The sequence below is a fragment of the Synchiropus splendidus genome, chromosome 18 (assembly GCF_027744825.2).
Source record: "Synchiropus splendidus isolate RoL2022-P1 chromosome 18, RoL_Sspl_1.0, whole genome shotgun sequence".
Taxonomy (NCBI): domain Eukaryota; kingdom Metazoa; phylum Chordata; class Actinopteri; order Syngnathiformes; family Callionymidae; genus Synchiropus; species Synchiropus splendidus.
Window position 1 is genome coordinate 3,032,521 of NC_071351.1, and position 19,053 is coordinate 3,051,573.

General features: G+C 41.5%; 1 protein-coding gene across 3 annotated transcripts in view; it reads left to right on the forward strand.

Moving 5' to 3' along the window:
• Positions 1-19,053, forward strand: part of plch2a (phospholipase C, eta 2a) — a 97,433-nt gene that overhangs the window by 23,538 nt on the left and 54,842 nt on the right. Inside the window, exon 1 of one of the 3 annotated variants that reach the window (XM_053849256.1) lies at positions 3,366-3,411. The exons of the other annotated variants lie outside the window; for them this stretch is intronic. Within the exon in view, the coding sequence (XP_053705231.1) occupies positions 3,387-3,411 (25 nt within the window). The 5' untranslated portion in view covers positions 3,366-3,386. Of the gene's footprint in view, positions 1-3,365; positions 3,412-19,053 lie in introns of those variants that run through there. 3 annotated transcript variants of the gene reach the window in all.

Genomic DNA, 19,053 nt, shown 5'->3' on the forward strand with positions numbered 1-19,053 from the left:
AAATGCCATAGTACTAGTTAGTAAAGATTTTAATTTAAGACAGCGTCAAATTGTTATTGAAACACAGGCCTAAAAATATATATCCATCTATGCAGAGCACTAGGGGCAGAATCATTCAATCTTGCATCTCCCTATAACCAAAATCTTGGCACCAGAGCCAAGCGTTTGCTGCGTATCCCGGCTCCACACTGTGAGCCTGTCACAAACGAGTCAAAGGATTTGTTTAGGGAACATTTCTCATCCCCCCACAGCCGTCTGATGGCACAAAAGGGAGTCGTGTCAGAATTAGCTGCTGTCTGGATCATGTGTCTCCCTTCAGGTGTGTGTGCAGGTGTTCGTTGCTCCGCCGGGACACAAGACTCACAGCAAAACACTTTAATTGATGCGCCTGGGCTTGCGTTCAGGTGTGCGACGTCTTTCCACGGAAAAAAAAAAAGCGAGTGCATGTCTGTGTGTTGCTCATCTGAAATTGTCACCACGACCTTTAATATCAACCATATGCAGCAATGATGCAGGCCAGCACAATTTATTGTTTAAAAAAAGTGTTATGGTTATTATCTGAACACTGCTTTCGTTTTTAGAATTTCAAAAACCCATGATCCCTAGCTAGGGGACCGTGCAGACAGACGGGAAAGAACAAGCAGTTATTTTAAGGCACTTTAAAAAAGGTAGATTAAAGACCAAAGACTTTCTGTTCGCAACATCACAAGTCGTTTTCATATATGGCCCTTTCTTAATGTCTTCCCCTGAAATCGTAGAGGAATACGGAATAATGGAGAAGATAAAACCGATTTAGCCCCAATTCATTGCTCCTCTGCAACTTATTTCAATCTTTAGTTCTTGCTTAACAGACAACTTGCTGTGTGAAGCAGCCACCAGCGCTCTCACTGCAGATAAATGGACTTAAACGCAGCACATACTTTCCCAGCTACATGCCCACATTTTGTGTTGTAACTTTCTCATTTCTCTTTGCCCTGAATGTGTTTATTGCTCCTACAATATCACACTTTTTCATGAAGAGATTTTTTTCTCTGCTTGGAGGACAGACAAGAAACAGGTTCATGTTCATTATAGAAAAGATGAGTCCATGTTTTGCTAATTCTGGACCATGAGCACTGTTCACCAGAACACGTGCTTGTAGGAGCGAACTTATGGGTCAACACTGGGATTTAAGCTGACTACATGTAGGCAGCACCTGTGAGTCTATCGGGTCATGTTAACAGAGAAAAAGAAGATTTTCAGTCCACGGACACTGATAAGAACAGCCTCAGAGATGAATCCGCACTCGCGTGCCATGGAATCTGCTGAGAGTGTGTTAGTGTGGAAATGGAGAGCAGAGCAAAGATAAGACAAATGTGAACACTGATCAGTCCTCTCCCCAGGCTTCACCTTTCTCATCGAAAGACGGTGCCTTTGACTCAGACTTAAAATGAGGGCTCAGCTCCTAGTGCTGAATCTTTTTTTAGCCGACTGCTCTCACAGATTAGTTTCACAGCCAGATCCTCAGAGCCACCAAGTCTCCTCCAGCCACCTGAACATCCTCGATCCGTGTCGGAAAAATCAGGTTACAGCGGCTCAGAGGTGGAGGGAGTCTAGAAAGCAATAAAGTGTCGTCCAATGGAACCAAGCGCCCTGATTTTGTGGTGTGTGGATGTTAAAAGTTGAACATCTGATGTCAAATTGTTAGTGTTGACAGTTTAGTCTCACATGCTTTGTTATGAAGGGCTAGTGGTGGTATGTGTAGTTGGATTTAGGGTTCAAGCTTTTCCAGCCTTATCGCTGATCCCGTTTGGGTAGGACATTTCAGGGTCCGTGAAGCGCCCCTGAGTGTTTTTTCTCGTTATGTGCTTGCGAATGTTCTGAGAGGTTTGCCCGGGATGCATTCAACAAGTATGACTAGCGGATAGTGGTATGTCGAATAAGAGATAGAGGAAAAATCTCTAGGTGGTAAAAGTTACAGTAGGTGTTGGTGACGCTTTAATCAATGAAGTGAGAAAGATGTCAAAGTCATCTATCCTTGAAAAGGAGTTTCTTTTTTCAAATCTCATATACTAACGTGGTAAGTTTGCACCCAAATAGCTATTAAAGTTTGTAATTTCAAAGTTACTGTTTAAAGTTAGCAAAATGGCCGTCGCTCTGTTTACATTGAATGAGCAAAAACACGACGAAGGACTACAAAAACGGCAGATGCGTAAAAATCACTACTGGTTTCAACTGATCACAAATATAGAAATGGTGCGCCAATTTAGTGGACCAAAATTGTTGCAGATTACACATGCTACACAGCTTATAAAACAGCTGAGCCAATAACAATACACTACACACAACAGCATGGTTGCCAGAATAATAAAAGGCTGGGTGGTAGAGAGCGATAATATTGAAAACTGACAAACTTGTTTAGTTCTGATTGGAGCTTATTTACTTTCAATTCTTGATTGAACTTCTTTTTGCACTTGTGAAAATGATTTTTGTAGAAGAAACAGCATTCCAAGACATCAAAATGTGGCGTGCTGAGATGTTGCTGCGTCTCAAGCAACAGATCCAGTCCCTTCATGCCCCACTAACAGTGCAGTCACTCCAAAATCCTGCCCTCTTCGTGTCGTCACTTTTAAGTAGCTGCGGTTGGCTCAGCTTTAACTTCACAGTGTACCTTGGAGAAAAAGACTCCCCAAAGACTGAGTGTTTAGTCAACAAACAGGCTGTTAAAATATTTATCCTTCCATCATTTAAGGTGTTTATCAGTTCATCTCTGCTCTCTCCCGTTCATCCTTCTGAGCCTTATAGTTTTCATGATGTTTTAAAGCTTACATCAGCAAATAGTAACCACAGATTGTCCTGAAGTGGGTTGTAAGGAAAAGACCCTCCAGTTATGACCTGGTCACCATGGCGACAGCATCGGCTCACTGCTGTTGACCCAAGATCTCCATCTGAATGACAAAAAGTGATGTTCAGAAAGGCAGGATTTATCTTGGCTGATGCTGACTCTGTTAATGATGTCATCGATGTTCTGCAGAAATGTGCTCATATAGACGTCACATGCTTAAGTCAGGACCTTGGATCTGCGGAAGTGGCAGGGATTCGACAAGACAAAAAGGCGTCCTGGCGTTTATCAGACGTGTTTGAGGTGAAATAGACTGAATAGTTCACTACCTCTGATGGCTTCTGTGGACTTCTTCAGCAGGTGTGTAGGTAAAGGTAAAGTATAACAAGTGTAAGGGCAGAAAACAAATGAGGTTAAAGCATCACAGCAGAGAGAGAGTGAGGGAGAGAGAGAGACGGCAGAGAAGAGGGGGAGGAGGAGTGTTGGGGGGGCAAAAGAGAGAGAACTAGTCCTTGCTCTGCATCTCTGTGGCGTCAGTTGCTTAGGCGGCTCGGTGGAAAGCAGCATGGAGCGGGAGCCAGAGAGATTCAGTACGTACACTTTACTCTTCTTTCACCTGCTCCGGTCTTTGCTTGCTGGTGTGTCTCCTCTGGTCAACTTGGCTTTGTGTTGTCGCCACAGCTTTGTTGAGATTGTGTGTTCTTTCTCCATAGTTATGAAAGGAGTGATGAACAAAGTGAAATTCTGATTGTGACTGAAGGAAGGATGCGTGCCCTGATTCCATCATCTTGAAGTTGAACTGGCTTGTCTGAGAGCTCTGGCTGGTGTTAATGACCAACCTGTTGCATCCATCCTCTCCTTGACAGCCTTCACTTTCTTTCTTTTCCTCTGCATTGTTTCCTCCACCGTCAGATTCTGTCAGCTCAGGTGTGCGGGGCGTTTCAGCGTTGGCATTTTCTAAAAATTACGGTTTTAGATGCTGCTCTGCTTTCATCAGGTGTGACAGGTCCGGCACTGATTAGAAAAACATCTAATTATGCAGACTTCCATCAATAAAATATTGGCTTGATCTCGGGAGGCGTTTCCTCCTGTGGTGTGTGTAGTATATAAATACCCGATGCGTTTGATCGGACACATTTGACATGCCAGTACATCATTTCCATTCTGCACATGATGCGGGGGAATCAGGAAATAATGTTTATTCTGCACAGCATTGTAAACATTCTGTTAAATCATCTTCCAGTGCAGGGAGAAAACAAAGATGTTGTTTGAATGTTTCTTCTAGCCGAGGTTGCCAACAATGGGGAAGAAGAGTGTTCTGTAGCTGTGCAAGGACAGTGTTGATCTAATAGTGTCACAGCCAAGACTAGGACCTGATAGGATCATAAGACCGGTACTGAAGTGAAAACGGACCATGGTTTCAAGGCTGTGACATAAAATATTCCTATGATTAAATGTACAGAGTAATTTAATGGACACTAAACTAAAAAACATGAATTATAGAATTAGTCTTGGGGGTCTGGCTGAGGGGTCCTGAAGGCAAGTTTCTGGTGAACACGGGAGTCATAAAATGGGGTTGAGTTTGGAGACTTTAAGGGTTCTAGACCAGGGGTGTCCAACCAGTCAGAAGCTAAGAGCCGCATTGTTTTGCTGTGTTGCTGAAAATAGCCACATCCTACAAACATGTCAGGCTGTAAGGCTCACCTGAACAGTGTGCCATTTATTTTATTTATTACGTACACCAATAACATGGCCCCGGTCTGTGTGTGTGTGAGCGACGCTGCAGTCTGGAGCGTCTCATCTTCACTCCACTGAATTCAACGGACTTTACCACCATCAACAATGAATAATGGGTGAAACACATGTCATTCGTTTAGTTTAGGGAATGTAATGTAAGTCATGTTGATCGTGGATCTGATGACGGTCCAAGTCTTAGGATCACGACTCACATCGGCATTGAATGTGCACTAGGTGCACTCACAAAACTGTCCAAATTAAACCTAGACTGAACCGTCACAACTGTGAACAGAAGTTGTTTTAAGATTTGCTAAGTTATGTTTTAAGATTTGAAGTTATGGCTCTGCTTTCTTCAAAGACCTCCAGCAGCCTGCCCCTCGCTCAAGTCTTATGTGTCTCACTTTTATTCAGCACTGAAGGACAAAATCTAAACATAATAAATCTGTGAAAGTGATTCGAGTAATACTTGTAGAGTTTTCATTAGGTCCTTCACTTAAAAAGGTCTTACAATGCTTGTAGTACTTAATTGTTTTTTTCCTGGAGGTAAATGGTGGTTCAGTTAAGTGAAGTTAAAGACCCTAACCCAAGTGAAGATCACAACTTCAAAAACATGACAAATTAAGACTTAAGGACCAACAAGATGCCAAGATAAAGACCGTCGGGTCTTGAGATTAAGACATTGAGGTTGGTAGATATTTAGAATAAGACATGATCAGTTTGAAACCAAGTCTGTTTAGGTAGCTATCATGACACCTGATGAAAACTTGAAGGTCTTGAGACCAATGGTTGTAAAGTTAAAGACAACATTGCAACATAAAAGCTTCAATAACGTTGCAACGGAAGCAGTGATCTCAAGACAAAAGGATAGGATAATGAAAGCTTAGATAACCAATAAAACCCATGGCCTGTTTTCAGTAACTCAACTTGAGAACATATAAAGATAAAATGAAGCTTTTATGAATCTCCCAACTAAACTGCCCGGCGCTGGAGTTGTCAAGGCCTCTCAGAGAGTTATTTGAATAAGAGTTGCTTGTGGTCGCAGCCTGTGTCCTTCAGATCCATCTTTTCTTCTTCTTCTGTCAGTAAAACCTTTGGTCATGCTCAATTTCATCAGTGGCTTAGTTCACCTTGAGCCTGGCAGCAAGTCTCAGCCCTCAAAATCAAAGAAAAGACTCCCTCGACAGACTGGTATCTCCTTTTTTACATCAGATCTGAATGTTCTCCGGACTCTTCCTCTGGCTTCACATTAGTGCTTTCACATGGCCAGATTAATTGATTGTGTTTTACCTTGGAAGTATTGTGTCACCCCTTGAATGCTGGTTGTGTGACGACTGAAAAGTAGTCAAATCAAGTGCCTCTCTTTTGCATGGATAAGTGACAAACTGAGAGATCAATGTTAAGAAAAGAAAATGAGAATTTAGTGATCAAATCCGAACCTGTTGATGGGAAGCATGACTTATACGTCATGCATGGAGCCCTGACCTTTATGAAATCAGGTTATCACAATCACTGAGGAGGCTTCATTGCTGAATCAAGCATTTTCAAATGACTATATATTCCCTCTATTCAAATACAATATAATGGCTGCAGATGAGGCGCTGGCAGCTGGATGGAAATGGATAAAGGTTAGATGAGATTAGTTTGCAGAGATTGAATGAGGGAAGAGCGATTGCAATAATGGACAGCTGGAATGTTCTGCGCGGAGAAATGAATGCACTGATGGGGGAATAATTAGATGCAAATACAAGGGGCAGCAGTAAATTCAATCGTTTTGAAGATGCTCTCCTGTCAGACCAGCGGTCCAATAATGTGTCGCTTATTTCAAGCAACATTTTGGCACTATCTTTATCTGGCGTTCAATAAGAGACACTATCTCTGAACCTTGGCGTCCTGGGTCCTCCGTGGTCTCAGCGCGAACAGTAGGAGAGTAATGAAGCATGCAGGGAGCAGATGAGAAGCGGAAGGAAACCCAAACACTAAAGCGCACTGCTCCAGATCAGTCTTTATATTTCCAGCTGAATATTTCAGCTTCTAAGGAGAAGCATGTTTTTTTTTTTTTTTCTCCGAAACCACAGCAATTGATTCTTTTCTGAGATGAACCAATTGGGAGGAATGTGAAGTCTCCTGTGGATGCAAGGATACACTGATTCTACTTATACAAGTGATTCCTCTCACTGTGAAATTCAGGATTCATGACTTTGATAGAGGAGCGCTGTTCTCCAAGATAACTCTGGTCTCCTCTCGCTGTGAGATCCTGCTGTGAGATGTGATGTCTCCATGTATAGAGTACAAGAGGCTCTCTTGGATTTCCACAGATGAACTCCTCTCTCACATTATATCTGAGATTAAGTGAGTTTTTCTTATTTGATCCAGGTGCGAAAAAAGCAACCATACATCACGCTTCACTGACTTCCACCCGGGCACCCACATGTCATTTGTGATAAAGAGGCTGATGGGGGAATTAATTCACTTCTTTCCAATTTAAAACTGTCAAATAGAAGCCAAACCTTATCTCCCACACCCTCTTCTCACCTTGACCATTCATCACTTCCAAGCAAATGAAATCCATGTGAGAAATTTGCATTGATTATCCAGTTTTTTTTCTAAATGGATCACATCCCAGTTTTCTAAAGAGATTATGAGAGAGAAATTAATCTTGTTTTCATATTTAGATCCTGATTGTATGCAGCATGAAGCACCCACACAGCAGTAGCGTGTGCCGGTGTAAGCATTAAACCTGTTGGATCGACACAGGGGTGACTGCTGATGATGACATCAGGTCACATGATTAGCAAACATGACCATTTACCATTAGAGCGGGTGTGGCCAACCAGCCAGAGGCTAAGAGCCACATTGTTTTACTGTGTTGCTGAAAAGAGCCACATCCTATAAATATGTAAGGCTGTAAGGTTCACCTCACACAGCTGGTCACGTGACTTAGCGGCAGTATAGCGGTTAAAGCACATCCCTGTGTGTCACAAGGTAGCTGGTTTGCGTCCGGCGAATGTCTCTTCTGCATGCATTTTTAAAATTCATACATTTTACTGTGATCCTCCTCAAAATATATAGCGGCGTAGATAGAAGTGTGTGTGCCATTTATTTTACTGATATATTTTTCACGTGGCTCAAGCCACCAGTAATGTGGTCCCGGTGTGTGTGTGTGAGCAACGCTGCAGACTGGAGCGTCTCATCTTCACTCCACTGGATTAAATGGACTTCACCATGATCAACAATAACTAACAGGTGAAACACATGCCATTTAGTTTAGGGAATGACAGAGTGAAACGTGGAACTAAGTCATGTAAATCGTGTTGATCGTGGCTCTGATGACGGTCCAAGTCTTAGGACCGCAACTCACAGTTCGGCGACTCATTTGGTGAAGAGCCGCATGAAACTGGGGATAGAGCCGCGGGTTGGCCAGGCCTGCATTAGAGAATGGAGCAATATATGCTCTGTTTCCAAAAACATTCCTTTATAACCTAACGAAATTCATCACAACGTTGATTATGTTTTGCATATAATCATAGTCGACTATAATCGACTATTAGTCAGCTTGTTGTGACGTCATCATTCTCCCAGTACAATCCACAGTAAGAGGAGAAAGTAACCATCGCAACCCAAAACATCAGAAGTATGGGACCATTTCACAAAAGACACATACCTTCCATACCACATTTTGAGCAATTAAAATAGAAAATAGCAATATATATAAAGTGGTTACAACAATTTACATTTGTATTTATATTTTTATTTTCAATATTACATTGTCATGATGTTGTTTTGCCAATAAATCTCATTACAGTTCATACAGTACATGCATACTTTTGTAGTATTTGAAGTTAGACACTGACTTCTTTAGACGTCTTAACTATTACAGTATAATATTGTTACTCTGGAACTGTTATCTGGTTAGATCTAGACAGCCTCCACCCAAATGTACCACTAAAATCTATCTTGTTGCCCAGTCACTTAAGCTAAGTGACACAAACGGAATCAATATAGCTGTATTCCTGATTGAATCCCTGCTGTTAGCTCGTCCATTGGCCCAGGGTGAATGACCAACTGGCGCCAGTGATACTTCAGACAGGTGGTAGACTTCAGGAGGACATCGTGTGGAAGGTGAGGGTTTAATCACCACCCTGGAGCCCCTCGATACTGGAGAGAGAGTTCTGGCCAAAAGTGTTGCCAACAGATTTCATAAGCACTTCTTCCCTTTCAAGACTACTTCACTCCCTCCTGCAGGTTATCCAGGTGAAGTCGAGTGCTTCACATCCAAGTTTTTTATCTTTCTGAACTTGTGTGCGTAGACGTTCACAGCAGTAGCCTGTGCATATTGCCGAATGAAATAACCTCATCACCACGAGACTAGCTTCTTCCATGAGCAGATCTTGTATCAGGACCAGTGTTCCAGATATATTTCGTTCTGTAAAATGACATTCAGAATTGTAATATTCTGGTCAGACTAGATGCGAGCTTATTCGGTTCTATATAAATTGCATGGGATTCTTATCATCTTTAATTGAGCTGTTTTTAATTAAATTCACTTTTAACTGGTCCGCTCACCAAATCAACAGTGAGAAATAAGGACGAAATAATTGGATTTTTATTATTTGACTTTTTCCTGTTCATAATAATCGTGCAAACCAATGTGCCTCAATGAGGAGGGGGTTTTGTTTCGCTAATCGTTTGCTTTGTTTTGATGATATTAAGTAGCAAAATTATGTCTTTATGCTTATGAATAAAAAGTAAATCTCTCTATAATCCACTAATTTATTGTATTAAAATCAGAGTTGTTGTCGAGGGGCCTCATGTGGCCCCAGAAAGCAATTTAAATTGTGCAGTGTCAAACACTTTTCAGCAACCTCTTTAGTGACAATCAATTTCCCCATGAATTCAGCGCCACAGAGAAAACGACCTTCTCTATGAGAATGAACGGAGACACCACACATTGATCTCTGCCACGTCCCACAAATCACCACCCTCAAGCCAAACATCTAGGATCCCTGGTCATGGGGGGCCATGAATCTGGCACTAACTGGATTCCGCTGACAGCAAGTGAAACTCCAGAAGCCACACAGATTGTGATGTCACAGAGAGCTGTTCTTAAGCACAACTCCAGGAAGAAGGCTGAAGTACTGGGTAATGAACGGCTTCATGGCAAAGAAAACTAAACAGGTGTTTTGGACTTTTCAGCCCCTCTTTGGCTTCCTCTTCTTCTTTTCATGGCTGTCCACTTCATCTTGTCTCCTCAACTTGGTCTCCATGTACCCAACTGATAGAAAACTACTTAGCTATTTGTACAGTTAAAAACACTGAAGATTTGGTGCCCAAGTCACATTTAAAGACAGAAATGACTTATTAGCAACAAGTTATGATCCTGGGTTATTTCAGGTTTCCCGGTGGAAAAGAAGCACCATTTCTCATTGCTATGCGGTTAAAGCAGACGATCAATAAACTGGAGCTTTTCGAGACCTTTAATAATCGGTCTTGTTTATACCTGTGCTTATTTTTGCTCCACTGCAGACTAAATAATAAGAAAATGAATAAAAAGAGACGAGGCCCGGGATCATGCAGAACAATATATCTGACTATAAGTTGGCTCTTATTGCTTGCGAAAGGTTGAAAATGTGCTTTGTCATCATTATCTGGGATGTAAATTTCTGCGTATTTTAGGCTTTAAAGGGACTTATACATGGATAGTTTGGATGTGAATCAGTAGAGCGGAAACTTCAATTTCACTTATGGTGGGATAGTGGAGTTAATCCCAGCTACCTGGGGTGAGAGGTGAACAGCATCCTGAACTGGTCGACAGTCCATTACAGTGCATGTATAGACAAACACTTACTGTAGATACAAACATGAGATAAGGCATAAGTGTGTCTAAAGCTGTGAATGATACGAATGTTCTGGTGTGACCCTGGCACATCTCTTCAACGCTGCCACACCTCTCTCTCGTACTCATCTGTTGCCTGGCAACCACACGCAACTCCGCCGTGTCATTTATCAAACTATTGTGTCCTAGATGCTATGTGGCTCGGTGAAATCTAACATGACTTGTGTGTACTTGTTCATGCTGTGATTCATCTCTGCAGTTTCATCGGCGGGTGATCGCAGCTTTGCCTCCTAGTGGGGGGTCCAATTAAAAGTGCGTCATTAGACCCAAATCTAAATGATTATACATCGGTGCATGGCTCCTCTGTGACAGTCGAGGAGGTTCGAACGGCAAAGTAAAAAGTGCATGAGAACCCAGAGCTTACATGCTTGTCTTTCTGTCTTGAACTGTTGACATTTTTCCAACCAAGACTGCGGATATTGTTTCAGAGCTTTGCTGCCTGGAATTTGAAAAAAAAAAGTGGTCCAACGGCTGAATTAGAATCGAAAGCTTTTCTGGTCTTTCTGCATCTCCAGGATACAGGCGGTATAATGAGCTGAGCAAACACTCTGCTGTTTGTGCTGCAGTGCAGCAACATGTGATTGTGGTAACATGTGTGCTGCAACACCAAGATGAGACTGCTCTTGTTGGAAAACAAATAGGTTTTGCTTTCATGGTAATATAGTAGTTTTACGCTTTCACACTGGAGTGATATTGTCTTCCTGTTGTGTCAGTGTAAATCGTATGTCATTTACTTTCAACTATTACTCAACTGCTCTCACTTTTTAAAGGTAAAAAAATCCCTGAGATGTGTTTTATTCTTATAGTATCAAGTGCACTGAGAGATCTGCTGTATGACAAACTGCATTTGGCTGTTTTGCCGTTTTTTGGTGGGGGGTCAGGGAAAAATTACATCCATAAAACACACACTATTTTTTTATCTATAATTTTCTTTCCTCTTTTGCTGTAACATATTCATATTTTTATTCATTCAACACAAATACAGTGATAATGATGTCATCAAATCTCACAAGCTCTTGGGCATCTCAGCAAACACAAATGTTGAAGTAACTCTCTTCTCGCGCAAACACAATAGGATTGTCTGCGAGCCAGTGATTGTGACCTGTCATATTTTATTGTTCATTTTATCATTTTGTTATTACGTGCTTCAGTTTTAGAAAAATTCTACCACTTTAAAATTCAACTCAGGATTCATCTGTGATTCAGACAGTACTTTTCAAGGGTTTCCTTGCGATCCTGTCTGTGTCCTCTGATGTTTCAACATTTGAAGATGCTGTTCCTGAACAGACATAAGTGCATGCATTAATTATAGCTTAACACCTATGAATTTTCTGTAACCAGTAACAGCAGTAAGATATTTTTTTTAAAACTTTGCTTTACCATGTTCCCTTCCTCTTGTTGGTGTTTAGTGTTGTGTTAAAATGCGATTTGACTTCCTAAATGAGGAGATGGCCTTGTTGGTTTTGCGCGTGTGGGTGGCACTGTTATGAAATATTATGCTAGTTACGGTTGAAGATAGTGAGTCCAATGAGAGCACAGATTAAATTTACCATCTGTGACGGATGATTCTACAAGCCTCACCGTCGCTCTGTTGCAGTACATTGTCACCAGGATGAACTCATTATCCGTCTGTTAGGGAAAACATAAAGGGTTGAGGCGATTAAAGCGGCAGTGGAAGAGGTGAGCACTTTTGCTTCCACTTGCTGAGTTGCGTCGAGATAGGGCACAGCGGAGAAGGTCTCTATCGGCAACCGCTGCCACTCTCCCAGCACCTCCTGAGAGAAGGTGATAAATAGAGAGGGCGTCTGTTTGTGGTGTCTGGGAGAGAGAAGACGCAGGAGACTTCCTCTAAAATTGTGAATTTGACTGCCAACAGCCGCCTGGTGACAAGTCAACAAAATCCGTGACAGATAGCAACTGCTCAGCAACCTGAGATAGTTTCTTCTACGGCTTTTCAAAATTCATAAAGGTGAAATAAATTCTGACACAGACATAAACCAGCAACTGTTCTGCAAGATTGTGATGGATGGCAAACAAAAGGGCTCGGAGTTGCTGCCTCATGGGAGGCTATGAAAGCGGTTTGTGTGACTGCAAGGATGCTGCAGGCTGGTTTTGGGAAGAGAGCGTGGGGTTTATCAGAGATTCAGTCGCACCAGCGTTTAAGGAAAGCGTGCAGCAGCGAGGAAAGTCTGGCCCCACCAGTTTGAGCCTGGTGCCTGGAGAGACTGGAGCCTCTGAAGCTCTCTGGCTGGCTTTTTTTTCATTCTATCCCTCTGTAGTGGAAATGTTGGACTTTCCAAACTTTTTCTGTTTATCACATACTGTAATCACCTGCTGAAAGCACGATTGGTTCCATTGTTTGATTCCACACCTGCACGTCACTTTGTCACACAGGATTTGGTTGAATATGCTGTTGACTTGTCATGTCTGGCCTCTTTAGGTCCACATATTATCCTTAAAAATGTTAAATGTAATTTGGTGCATTTTTATCCAATGTATTATATTAGAATTTAGATTTATTTAATGGTGAAATTTAAAGTAAATGAACATATAAAAATGTGTATAAGGATTAGGGTTAGGATTTTGAAAATTTGTTTCAATGTTTCAACAGTTACATTCAAACAAAATTAAGTAAATTTACAAGAAAATATACTTCAATATGTATTTATTTGGAAGAAAAATAGTCAATGAAAAACATTAACTTAATCAGAAGAATTTTTTTTTTGGAGAAAAAGTATATGCATCCGTTCTAATTTTATATGACAAAATTACCTTTTTTTATGAGAATATCACATTTCAGTAAATCTTTTGGCATAACATACCCTGTTAAATCTGACCTATGATACAAGCACGATACGCACAAAAAGAAAAACAAAACAAAAAATGCATGCTTGTAAAAACATCATGAGTTCACCAAAAGTAAAAATATAAAATAAAAATATCAAAGTCAAAATTACTCATAAATCACCTCTGCAAGAAATGTAAAATATATATTTTTATGTAATTTACTAACATTGAATGGTCATCTTATTGAAAAACATAATTGTGAAAAAAAGTCTGAGAAAAACAGAATGCTATACACTTAAGTACATATGTCTATTCATTTTCCACTAAAAATATTCAGCTCACAATGGCTGTCCAAGTGTGTTACAAAGAAAAAACAAGAAACTGTGTTCAGATGAGTACTGATAATTCAGAATTGAGTTTCTCAGAGGCAAAGTTGGGTCAAGTGGTCTGTCATTGCCCGGGGATCAGTTATTGTAAAGTGCCCTCTAATAAGCTTTCTAAGTCTGGAAAACCATGGCTTGTTTTCTTATTATGCAGCGTTCTCTATCGCCTTAATTGGCTGCTTGTGACGTGTGACCCGCCGTGTGTGCAATGATCCGAACATTGCTACAAATTGACGAGACAGGATCCGCAGTGGGCTGGTCTAGGCGCGGTGTTATAGCCGTAATTGCCTGGGCCTCAGCGGGGCAGTTGGGCTGCCTGGGTTCTATCATTGAGCTTCGCAGGCATCGCAGACCTCCACCCTCCTGGAACGCATCTTTAAGATCCCAAATGAATATAGACGGGAGAAGTGATTCTCCCCAGGTGCCTGGACTTAATTGGTGAATGTGTCGGGGAGTGAAAGTGGGACCAGTCCAGCTCTCTGTCTACTTCACAGACTTAGTGTTTGTCTGCACCCTCAATCTCGAGCACAGATGAAGGAATGTTTACCTGCAGTGCGACACCCGTGTGAGCTGGATTCTTTCAGTTTCAGACCCCTGATACCCACCTCATCACACTTGACTCACATGGTGCCCGTCGACAGCTCTGTCCAGCCTCAGTGAGGTCTGTGTCGGATGACAAGAGGAATAGATACCTATAAAACAGCTTTTTTGCCTTCATTATCATATGTATTGGTCACTTACAAATAGATGCTGAGGTCGTGTGTCATTGTTCAACAGTTTATTCAACATTTTTTATTTGTTTATTTGTTCGTTTTTCCTCCATATTTCCATTCCTCTCAAAAATAACTGAACATGGTGATGGTGTGCTTCCCTTGACCTCTGACCCGAGCCTTTATTGAACTCTTCACGTAAAGCTTTTCTCCAAACAGAACCTCTTAAACCATGTGATGTAAAGCCTGTCTGACTCTTTAGCTGTTGACATAAGTGTTGGAATTTTTAGTGTCTAATTGCGAAGTAATAAAAGAAGACGAGTCAACTTGTTTATCATTGCCTGAGCTTATCAGGTGACCAAGTTGAATCGCACATTAAAATTGAAATACAATCGAAGTAGGACTTGAGGAAGAGCTGGCCTGTGACATGGTCATGATGTGTTCACAGTTGGAGGTGTCGAGCTCTAACAGAGTCTCTGTGAAACAGTCTTTCTATCAAGTCAGTGACAGAAATATCAGCACAGCGATGACAAAGACTGTGAGTGTGCCGAGATCTGGCTTGTGCTAAGGCTCCGTCTGCAGAGAACTTCCACGATAAAGATGTCAGTTGATCATCTCACCACAGTGGAACAGTTCCCTGACAAGCAGCGAGTCAGACATGTCTAAATATTATTCTGAGAATTTCATCACTGGAAGGAGGAAAGTGCTCCATGTCCAAGTCAGTCTCTTCTAGAATGTGTCTGCCACTTGTGAAGCACCAGGTGAAACATTTCTGGAACAATCCGGCCGACACGAGCGTCAGATGAATTAGCCGCTGGCACACTCTTTTGTTTGCTCAACAGGATTAGATGGGTTAAGTCAATAAATCCTGGGATCAGTGTTCAGGACTGTAATGACGCTTTTTCAAACAGTAATTACGATTAGCTCCGCATCGATCGGCAGGCTGACAGACAGCAGCAGCCGTTCCTGATTCTTCGTTCTTTTTTTTTTAGGTCTGCTTTATATGTTTAGTCTGCTTTACCTGTGTCGCATCATGGAAGTCATAGCAACATGAAATTGTTGCTGATGCTTCAGGCAGTCCAACATGTTTGCCTGAAGGTCTCATCGTCCTTCACCTGAATGTTATTGTGCCAAAATAGATCAAATGGCGCAGAAAAGGTTTGTTAAATTAGTGCTGTCATGACATCTAAAAAAGTCTCGTTCAGGTCACACTTTTCTTTTCTTAGCATGGTTGTCCTTCTTCCTCTCCCCTGTCCTTCATCTTGCCTCCTGCTGTTTTAACATCTTAAATGGTGTCCTCCACTTGTGCCCTTCTTTTGTCACACCCTCCCCTTACTGGATCTCACATTGTCGTCTCTTGTTGTATTTCTCTCACCTCTTCCTGGACAGATTCCTCTGCGTCTGTGCTTGTTTTCACCATTGATGTTTATATGCACATTTTCTTTTCAGTGTCTCATCTTTACGTCCCACTTCTTTAGATGTTGTGTTTATTCCTCTGTCTTCATCTGTTTCATCTCGACTCCTCATCACCTCTTTATTCCCATGGCTTCCTTCTATTCCATCTCTCCTATTCATTAAGTCACCATTTCATACAAAGAATATATATATATATAAAGAAGTTTTTGACTCAACAATAGAGTAAATCCATGTTTTAGAGGAGGACATCCTGGACGTTGTAAAACAGCATGCAACACGATAATAGCAAAACATCTATTTTTAATGAACCACAGGTGCGACTAGATTGAAATCATGAATCTAATTAATTTGAGGTTTTATAATTCATTAATTGTGATTAATGGCATTTTAATATTTGATACCAGGATGATCAAATTGAAGTTGAGTCCTTGCACACAATCTTAAACATCAGGGTGGAACTGGAACTCTTCGCAGTGCTCACACCAACATCTTAACTTTTTAAGTTTTCTGACCATCAACAAAATCTCATTTAGTCTCTACGCGGTGTGTGGCAATTCACATTGAAGTAATGTAAAGCTACTGCTGTCCTTGCCGCAGTGAGCTCTAATAATGATGAACAAAGTCGATTACAGAGCGCACACACGATATGTTTGATCGAGAAGAGAGAAAAAGGCAGCTGTTTGAACTAGCCCTCCAAGAAATGGAAGCTCAAAGAGGAGGGAATTTCTGAGAACCATATGCTCGATCTACACTGACACTTCATTCCACTCATTTTGGAACTCACTATCATCTGAAATGTACTGAAAATAGACACTCTGCTCCTTTTCACTATCTCTGCAAAAATAACCATGTAAGCTTGTCCTTCGTCGTCACTCCCTGAGCATCTACAACTCTGGCACTTCGAATTCTGCTTCTTGTCTTTGTGTCTGAGCTACTGTCTCCAAACCAGCATGGTTGATGTGCTCTCCCGAATAAGAACACCCCACTTGCTGTAGATGTGGAAGGCATCTGGGAGCATGAAATGAGTCAGTGAGCTGCACCTAAATGTTGACCAGTGTCATCAAATAGCTATCCAGAACTACAGGTCACCGTTGCTTCTCCCACAAGGCTTCATTGATATTGATATTGATATTGATATCCACCTTCTCTATGGCAGGATACACAAGACAAATTTTGAAAACAGGAGTGACAAATAACGTGCTGAAGTCTGTTCAGTATTAGTGTTTCAACTCAGCAGTGATAAACCTCAATACTAGTCAGCGTAACTTAATGAGCCCAGGTCAGATGCTGTTTGCTTGGGGATCACTACAACAGAGGCGTTTCTTTAGCCTCATGGTTAGTGGCAGGGATCATAAAGTTCAGTCTCTTTTGTGAAGCTGTGTTTTGTTATTTTGCAGTATCCCTCCGGCTTAAAGTATCTGTGTGCTGGAGCCTGATGCTGCTGGCCAGAATCACCATGGAGACAGCCCGGGTCAGCTGACCCAGATTGACACATGAGGCAGATTCTATTATAGAGTTTGACCTTAACAGCCAAGAAGCAGCCCAAATGTTTCTCCAAAAGAAAGCGAGTCTCTGAGTCCATTTTACCAACTTGGATCTTTAAGTCGTCAAAATAAATATCTTTTTAACTCCTCATTAATACACATAGGTAGTCTGAGTTATTCAGTCTCCATGTTTGAGTTCGCTGAAGACTGTACTAGCACCATCTGGTTGGAATCCCAGCGCACAAACAATGCACTCATTGACCTGTTTACTAATCATGGGTTACTTTCAAGACTCATCAAAGCGGACGATTCGGTCATGCACAACACATCAGTAGCAGGATTCCTTTGCAGGATCACACAGTCAGTTCGCCTCCTGCTGAATGATGCTCCAGGAATCAGCAGGCGGCGACTTGGCGGTCGTTTATTTCACCAACATTATGCCCTTGCGTGTTGCAGAATTATCATATCCAGCTTGTGGTGAATCTCCAGAAGCAGATATTGTTGCTTTTAATGTTGCTCTCATGGACATTCTTTGGTGCCGCAGCACACCAAGATTTATATGCATAATCTGACTAGATGCAAAATAATTAGTCCCTTTGAAAGAGAAAGCAAACATTTATTCCTCAAACCAACAGAGAATGGTTTTCATTGCATTTCCATTGCGTCAGCTGTCCTCCACCGCTACGAATCATCATCCTGTGTTATCTCTGGGGATAAAATGGAGCCTGGTGAAATTACGAATTCACTAATCCCACTTTTTTAAACACTCAGCGGTGTCCAATTTTTGCATGTATGAAAATTCAACAATAGCTGATGGACTGTTAGCAAATCAGTTTAGAATCTTAGATTAAAAATGTTGGAAATATGACGTCCTGGTTATGGAAATTTAGAAGTTGTGAAATTCTTCCAACTGGAGAGGAATGTATCAGAGGATAAAGCAAAGCTATTTATTTTTGTTTAACAGCATAACAGAGTCTCTTTCCAGCAGAAGCTCGGTCCATATGTGAATTCAAACTGTCCGTGTGGCAGCTGCATCCTCAACACATTTGTCGATTTACTGGCTGATTTTTCTCTTCTGGGAAAAACGAGCACAGTCTATCCACATTGTTTCTTCACTCCCTCACCTCGGTAATTTGGTTTTTCCTGGCCAGAGATGGGTCACTGTGTATTTGGGCACTAAGCAAGATAAAGAGTAGCGATGTGTCCCTCTGGAAAGAGCCTGCACAGACTTGTTGGTGTGAGTGTCAGAATATGCTTCTCTCCGTAAACAGACTGGTTGTTGGTAGGATGTTTTGGAACTGATTTTTAGTGCGGGACAAATAAAATGACGCCTTAAGACAAACAGCAGTGAAAAATGTGGGATTTTTTGTTAGCATGAGCAAGTTGTTGTCCAAGTTGAAATTGGCTGACTCTAAAAATTGCTTAATGGCATTGTAACACAACTTTGTGGCAGTTTCCTTTTCACAGGAGTCAAAATGTCTGTGTTTGCTCGTTGCTATTAAGTTTTATCGATCACTCACAACTGATGTAGGACGTGGTAGAGAGGTAGTTTTGGGTTCAAGAGAGTCAGTACTCCATCCTATTCTTGGGTCAAAACTGAATCTTGTCAAAAAAATAAAGCTTCAAATTTTGAGGTTTGTTTTGGACAGCTCTACTGTGTGGCACACAGCTGTGTTCCGTTGTCTCAGCTGGCATTGCACAGCTCTGTGCCACATCCCCGTGCCTCCTGGGAGATCAGTTTCCATGCTCTTTCACATCACAGGTCAGTGACCCGGTGGCGCTCGCCTTACATAACAATGCTCTTTACTAGCACTTTAAATTA